General features: G+C 44.3%; 1 protein-coding gene and 1 pseudogene across 1 annotated transcript; both read left to right on the forward strand.

The window, feature by feature from the left end:
• The first annotated feature begins 250 nt into the window (after nt 1-250).
• LOC146961952 (gamma-crystallin M2 pseudogene) lies at nt 251-816 on the forward strand (annotated as a pseudogene).
• Nucleotides 817-7,173: 6,357 nt separating this feature from the next.
• On the forward strand, nt 7,174-7,817 carry LOC146961953 (gamma-crystallin M2-like). Its single transcript, XM_085770494.1, has one exon. It carries the CDS (start codon nt 7,245-7,247, stop codon nt 7,797-7,799), a length of 555 nt encoding a protein of 184 aa, XP_085626620.1. The 5' UTR covers nt 7,174-7,244; the 3' UTR covers nt 7,800-7,817.
• Nucleotides 7,818-8,489: the final 672 nt, after the last annotated feature.

Genomic DNA, 8,489 nt, shown 5'->3' on the forward strand with positions numbered 1-8,489 from the left:
TCTGACAGGTCCTTTCAAAAAGCTTTTGTCTAAGTAAAACCGCCTCTCTATGGTTTTTAGGGCAAACAGTTGTAAATGTTGAAAACCCTCAGTCCTCAATGGGCTTCTATGGTATGTTGCTGGGTCAGGCTGTTTTCACAAAGGGGCCCTCTGCTTTTCAGGTATAAAAAGGAAGGTCTCCAGCAGGTAGACAAGCAGTTCAGCTCCAGCAGCAGTACCACCAACAGCAGCAGTAGTACACCTACAGCAACAACACCTGGCAAACATGTCTGGCATGAACATGATGGGAAAGATCACCTTCTACGAGGAGAGGAACTTCCAGGGCCGCTCCTATGAGTGCATGAGCGACTGCCCCGACATGTCCTCCTACCTGAACCGCTGCCACTCCTGCAGGGTGGAGAGGGGCTGCTTCATGGTCTACGACCGCACCAACTTCATGGGAAACCAGTACTTCATGAGGAGGGGCGAGTATGCTGACTACATGAGCATGATGGGCATGAGCGATACCATCAGGTCCTGCCGTATGATCCCCATGTACAGAGGCTCCTACAGGATGAGGATCTATGAGAGAGAGAACTTCATGGGCCAGATGCATGAGATGATGGAGGATTGCGACAACATCATGGACCGCTACAGAATGTCCAACTTCATGTCCTGCAATGTGATGGAGGGCCACTGGCTGATGTATGAGCAGCCCAATTACAGAGGAAGAATGTGGTACATGAGGCCCGGAGAGTACAGAAACTTCAGCAGCATGGGCATGAGCGGCATGAGGTTCATGAGCATGAGGCGCATCACAGATTCCTGCTACTAGATGACAACGTGGTGGTGATGCAGCAATTCGTTACAAAGCAACTCATCTGCAGCAACACACACTGGATGCTGACTGCAGCAAATTGACGACAAAGATTGAAGACCACTGAACTGCACATTCACATGTCTCTGACTGAGGTGTGGCTGTTAAAGAGAATGATGCCAGCCTCCTTAAGATCATACAAATAAAATCTACTTTGTTATCAAATAATATGTTTTTGTTTGGACTTTTTCTCTTCCTCTTTTTCATTCTAATTATTTTCCAAGAGGCACCCTGCAACTAAGCTTTCAATAACCTTAAATAATGGTCAATGATGACAAGTAAAATTACCTTGGGTGTGAAACAGGCTCAAATAAAATTGGATATCAAAGTTCAGCACCTTAATTGTACCAACTAACTGGTTTATTGAAAAACAATTGAAAACTTAATTTTTCTCTTCTGTCAGTGCAGTAACATAGGGCTGAAATCTTCAGTGCTCTCCGCATAAATACATAGTAAAACCCACAGAGGACATGTCCTAGTAAAATCTGATCCATATCCCAGTCAAAGTCCTAGTTAAAATATGCAGTGTTTCCATATAACATTGTCTAAAACTGAGTATACTTATGATAGATATATTTCTATTTGTGTGTTTACGTAATCTCAAATGTCTTCTGCAGATAATTTGGCAATTATCTGAATCCTGAATCTTAAAGGAAATCGTGAGGCCATGTTTGATAACTAGCTATGCCTATTGCCTGGTTAGAAGACTTTGTTCTATACAACATAAGAATAATTAGGCCTTACCTGACTCAGTATGCCACCTGTTTCTTGGTCCAGTCCACAGTTATATCTTTATCCATCTTCCACTAATCTGGGGTGGACTCGTGGTGGTAGCAGGTTAGAGGGTTTCAGATGTCCCTTCTCCCTGGCAACACTTTCCAACTTCTCCTTGGGAATCCCAAGGTGTTCCAAGACCAGGAGCGATATTTAGTCCCTCCAGCAAGTTCTGGGTCTGCTTCGAGGTCTCCTCCTAGTTGGACATGGCCTTAACACCTCTGAAGGGAGGCATCCTCCAGATGCTTGAACCATCTCTGATCTTGCATTGGGTGTCTGAAGAGCTCAAATCTCTCTTTACCACAACAGTCCCATACAGCTCTCGCATTACTGCTGATACCACTTGAAACTGTCTGTCGTTCTCTCACCCAATCCTACCCCCACTAATGAACAGGACAATATTGTTTGAACTCCTTCAATTGGGGTATAACTCACCCCCAACCCGGAGAGAGCAGTCCACCATTTTCTGGCTAAGAATCATGTCCAAAGACTTGGAAGTGCTGATTCTCATCCCTGCTGCTTTGCACTTGGCTGCAAACTGCTCCAGTGTACACTGGAGATCACGTTCTGACAATGCCATAAGGACCACATTCAAGATGCAATCCTAAGGCTCCCAAAATGGACACACTCCTCCGTTGTGCCTTGAGATCCTGCCCATGGAAAGCAGGATGCCAGGAATGAGGACACTGCTCTTACTTTGGTTTTACATGGACATAATGTTTAATTGCAATTAGCCCAGTACCCCATACTCATGCACATCCTGGGAACCCCAGGAGCTCACTTAGCTGACTTGTTATGTCTTGCCTTGACTAAATGCTCCTCTGATGGCCCCCCTTCAAACGCAGTGACACCTTTACAGATGGTCTAGAATTTAGGACCCGATCAGCACTTTGATCCACCCACAACATGGTACCCAATTCAAACTGAAGCCACAAATTATTTTACTTTTCTGTCAGAACCCATCTAATTGAACTTAATCATTCAACCTTATGCTGGATCTCATTCACTGCATTCTTTCAAGAAAATGTTGTCTAACATTTACATCCCTGTGCCCAAGACAATCTCAGTACAGTCTGTTGTGGTCTGTTGTTTACTGATGGTGTAACAAGCTACTCAGTGCTATCTGAGCACGACTTCCCTTTGTCTTCAAAAATCTCACGAAGACGCAACCTCTGAGAACACCAGTTCTTCTAACACCTTTACAGTACTATTACGTTTCACTGTATTCCTTTACCTGTTCTCCACCAGGACCCCTCCTCCGCACTGAAGCTTCAGTGATGTCCTTCACATTTAAGTCACTTCGGATAAAAGCATCTGCCAAATGAGTAGATGGAAATGGACAACAAATTAGCAGGACATCGGAGCAACACTAACTCCCATGATCTAATGCTACTTCACAATGTCACCCAATATGCATCTGACACTTTGTCACCCTCAAAGTGTAATATCTCTCCCTCTCTCATCTGCTGTCAGCTGTTAGTTCAGCAGACAATGCTTCACCTGTCCTCCAGTTCCTATATCCAGCATCAGGTTGAGTTCATCAGAGTCCACACTACATCCAGATCTCCAGAATTCTCCTCCTCCGATCACCACCACGTAGCCCTGGGATTATTTCTTATGATCACGAATGATCCTCACATCTCTCACATGTCATTTCTTCTTTTGCATATGGCAATGTATGTTTATTTGTTGACCCAGAAGTATCTCCTGTTTAAACTACTGCTCTACAGGAGGTCCTGGTTCAACACTATGAAACTGATCCAGGCATAAGCAACAATGTACGGCCCTCCTCCTCATGTGCCCTCTGTGCTCCTACCATGAGGCTATTTGACATAATGTTCCTTTACATCTCATGTAAACCAAACATGAAAGTTTCACGTAAATAAGATGATAATTGCATCTCAAGGATCATTTACCATTTTCAGTGGGTGGTGCTGTTATCTTAGCATGCAGTCTTCAGTAAGGTCATTGTAGATGTGAAGAGTGTGGCAGATTTGACATGTCAACACATATTTTAATTATAGCAAACAAAACTGGCAATGCCACAACATTTCAACAAAAACTCAGTCTTCAGAGTAAAGCATCATCTGAGTCTAAGGAATCTTCTGACAGATTTGGGGGCAAAATGGACAATGTACAACTGAGATACAACTACTCCACAAAGTAGTAGTTTGTCACAGTGCCATGGACACAACCTTGAAGAAACACTCAGTGTTCACAATAAAACATCATCAAGGTCTTAAGTATTTTCTGACCTAGACAAATTGTATTTTCTGGTGACCTTGGGTGGCACCCTGAGCATTATTGAATATTGGCATATGACAGTGGGTCTCATTCATGAAAAGTGAGCAGAAGGAATTTGTGTGTAAACTACAAATTGAAATGTACGCACATTTCCACATTCATTAATTAGTTTAATATTGTTGCTCCAATCTTTCCGAAACTACTAAAAAAATCTACATCTGCTTCTGACTGCTGGTAGTGCTTGTGTAAATGTACAACTGCACATAAATATTGCTTGTCATTATTGGAAATTACAATTTTAATTCGTATTACGCTCTGTTATGAAAACAATGCTCAGTTGCCTTTGACACACATAGCCTAATTCACACAAACAATTGTAAGACCTGTTACCTCTTTCCAGGCTTCCGATTTACCTGTCCCAGTAGGGGTGTAACGGTATGGGATTTTACAGTACGGTACGGTAACGGTATTAGTACAGTATACCGCGGTATTTCACAGTGACGGTATTAAAATTAAAGTACATGCTTTATGTAAAGTAATACAACTTATATTTGGTTTATACTTAAAGCAGAAGTAAGCGATCCGGTCGTTTTCGCTAATGCTGCGTTCCAGGCAGGCTTTTGAAATCGTAAATTACAGCTTCAAGTCACAACTTACGACTTTGTAGTGTTCCAGGCAACCCACTCATGTTTTTCCGACCTGTTTTACCTGTGAAAGTCACTATAACGGCCACTCGTAACTTCCGACCCGTGAAGTCGTACCAGATCAAACTGGTACAACTTCACAGGTCGGAAAAACATGAGTTACGAGTTGCCTTGAACGCACCATAACAGTCCTCGTCCCTACGTCGCCACATTCACGGCGTCCCTTGGCTGCACACACAGCCCTGCATGCCGTTCTCTCTCCTCATTGGATAAAAACTGTAAGATACGATAAATGTTTTCTCCTCGGCTCAGAGCAGAGCAGAGGGACTGAGAGACCCGTGTTTCAGACCAAACACTCTATAGAAGTGATTGCTGTCGGAAGATATAACTATTTAAGACTTATATTAACACAAATATATCACTTACTTCTGCCTTAAAACTATGGTCTACGATTTGAAAGAGGATGAGAAATTTTTGAAAAAAAGCACTTCTCACACACCCCCGCCCCTCCCCTCCGAGCTCGTATGACAGCCCCCCCCCCCCCCCTCACAGAGCAGAGCGGAGCAAGCAACAAGCCTGCTGCCTGCAGAACCAAACGAGGCTTTGAATGCGGAGTAAAATATCATATTCACAGTCACAACTTACAATAAAACCAAAGATTACCTGTTCAACATAAACTCAGCACCGCCGCTGCAGAAACCTGAGCGGGGTCTCTCTGCGCCGCAGAGCTCCAGCCCCGACTCTTCCTGCTTCTCTCCCGCAGACACAGGACCCTGTCCTGGGTCACCCAGCGCGAGGAGTCTCCCTGTAGCATGAGGCTGTGCTCGGCGCTAGCCCACTAATACCGCCTCGTTACCGGCAGCTGGTGCACAGCGGCGGCATCGGGGCTGGCGCCGCTGTGCACAGCTGCCGGTAACAAGGCGGTGCCAGTCGCCGTCGTCCCCGGCAACGGGACCGCGGCGACCGCTGGTACGAGCAGCGCCGCTATTAGCAGCCGTTAGCACAGCCTCATGCTACAGGGAGACTCCTCGCGCTGGGTGACCGGCCACAGGGTGCTGTGTCTGGGGAGAGGGGCCGAAAGACCGGGGCCTGGAGCTCCGCGGCGCCGCAGTGCAGAGAGACCGGTCAGGCTGCCAGAACTGTGGGGGAGCTCCAGGGAGGGGAAAAAAGAGAGAAACCAACGAAGGAGCGAGCTATTTCCGGCCGACTTGCATGTGAACGTGAAGTGTTGTTTTGAGTTCCCAACGTGTAAGTGGTTGCGCCGGCAGCGCATAAAATTAAAATAATTAATTAATTACCAACACAGTGAGAGGGGGAAAAAAAGAGAAACCAACAAAGGAGCGAGCTATTTCCGGCCGACTTGCGTGTGAACGTGAAATGAAATGTTTTGAGTTCCCAAAGTGTAAGTGGAGTTGTGCCGCAGCGCCGCATAATCTTAAAATAATTAATTAATTACCGTCACCACCGTGGCTTTACAATACCGCGGTATACCGAAGTACGGTATACCTTTACACCCCTATGTCCCAGTCACACCACTACTAACAGAAGAAAATTAAATATATTTTCATAACCTCACTTCACCAGAATGACCTTGATCTCTGCCTCTTTTCTGTGTCTCTCTCTTGTTTCCACCAGGTTGTAGGTCGACAAGATGCACCTACCTCCTTATATCGTGGTCATTGGCTATTCATGGGCGGGGATGTATGCTTATGCTCATTACCCCGAGTACACTGTCAGTTTTCAATGGGAAAGCATTAATGATCATACACATGTGTTTACAATCCAATCTGAGTCTGGAGTAGGTTTTTAGAACCATGGGTTTTTATGTGTTAATCTTAACAAATTCACTAACTTTTCATCAATGAGACCCTGTGTGTGCTGAATTTAAAAATAGTTCACTGTGCTACCATCAGGCCATTCAACAAAACTCAAAATAGTTTCACAATTTAGCATCACAAAGGTTGTATGCTTAGACTAACCGAAAAATGATTTCATACTGATCAATTGCAGAATACACCCAAAATATCTAATTACCTGTTGGCTCTAGGGTACACATTTCTTTGTTGTTGTTTTTGGTCTTCGCATGTTACATCTGCACACCAAATAGTGCCTAATCAAAATTTCAATTGGGCACTATGGAACTATTTTGCCACACTCACTGACAAGACACATAAAACATTTACACAAATGACTGAAAAAGAAGATAATTAATTTCATACAAGAATAAAACATCTTAAATATAAATCACAAGTGTCCTCTAATATCTTGGTAGACTGCCCCTAATTATTGAATAACTAGGAGAAAATTATTACTTTATATTGCTAGCATGACAACAACCAAGTTTCATCTGATTGGAAATCAAGTTATTTGTGGTAGTAACATTAATTTATGATAGCATGTAAGGCCTGCTGCTGTTGGCAGCTTCATTCAGCCAGTACACATCCACTAAAAGGTTTTGTCTGACAGTATTCAAAGTAAAACCGCCTCTCTAAGGTTTTTTTAGGGCAAACAGCTGGTAATGTTGACAAACCTCAGTGCTCTATGGGCTTCTATGGTATGTTGCTGGGTCAGGCTATTTTCACAAAGGGGCCCTCTGCTTTTCAGGTATAAAAAGGAAGGTCTCCAGCAGGTAGACAAGCAGTTCAGCTCCAGCAGCAGTACCAGCAGCAGCAGCAGCAGCAGCAGCAGCAGCAGTAGTACACCTACAGCAACAACACCTGGCAAAGATGACCTCCAGTAGCATGAACATGATGGGCAAGATCATCTTCTACGAGGACAGGAACTTCCAGGGCCGCTCCTATGAGTGCATGAGCGACTGCCCCAACATGTCATCCTACCTAAACCGCTGCCACTCCTGCAGGGTGGAGAGGGGCTGCTTCATGGTCTACGACCGCACCAACTTCATGGGAAACCAGTACTTCATGAGGAGGGGCGAGTATGCTGACTACATGAGCATGATGGGCATGAGCGACTGCATCAGGTCCTGCCGTATGATCCCCATGCACAGAGGCTCCTACAGGATGAGGATCTACGAGAGAGAGAACTTCATGGGCCAGATGCATGAGATGATGGAGGATTGCGACAACATCATGGACCGCTACAGAATGTCCAACTGCATGTCCTGCAACGTGATGGACGGCCACTGGCTGATGTACGAGCAGCCCCATTACAGAGGAAGAATGTGGTACATGAGGCCCGGAGAGTACAGAAACTTCAGCAACATGGGCATGAGCGGCATGAGGTTCATGAGCATGAGGCGCATCAATGATTCCTACTATTAGAAGATGACCCATGATGATGATGATAATAATGCAACAATTCGTTACAAAGCAAAATACGATGGAGGACGATTCCAGCAAATTGATGGTGATTGAAGACCACTGAACTGCACATGAGATGTCTCTGTTTAAAAAGAATAATAACAGCTTCCTCAAAAGAACACAAATAAAATCTACTTTGTTTACAAAAAAATATATGCCCTCTCTTCTAATTATTTTATTTCCTTGTCAAATAACCTAACTTTGGCATGCAGACAAATGACAATATAAAAATAGTTCTGGTTGGACTGGCTAACGACCTTCATTCATGAGCTCAGCTCAGAGGTGCTAAAGGGTCTCGGATGGGTTTTTGTTTGAAAGTCACCTGATTTTAAAGGGACAACGAGGAGTTTCTATTTGGTTATAAAAAAGTCTCACGTTAAAGTGGATGAATCTCCGCTACCCACACTTGTTAATGGGCCCATTTTCGATAAATATATCGTTTTGTCTCTGTCGTTATTTTGTTATTATTAGTGGTGGCGAAAATGCTGGTCGAGCCAACCAGCGTTTCCTTACTTTCGGGTAATGATAATAACGCCGCAGAATGGCCGTTTATGGTCGGAACTACGACGGTATGTGATCGTCTTCGAACCTCTGACTTTAATTCTTGATGAATGAAAACATGAGTCTGTCTTGCGCCGGTCCAAGGATTGT

Source organism: Trachurus japonicus, chromosome 24, assembly GCF_045865225.1.
Source record: "Trachurus japonicus isolate A0001 chromosome 24, Traja_1.0".
In the NCBI taxonomy this organism is placed as follows: domain Eukaryota; kingdom Metazoa; phylum Chordata; class Actinopteri; order Carangiformes; family Carangidae; genus Trachurus; species Trachurus japonicus.

Coding starts and splice junctions, on each gene's coding strand:
- LOC146961953 (XM_085770494.1), top strand. CDS start 7,245: ATGACCTCCAGTAGCATGAACATGATGGGCAAGATCATCTTCTACGAG.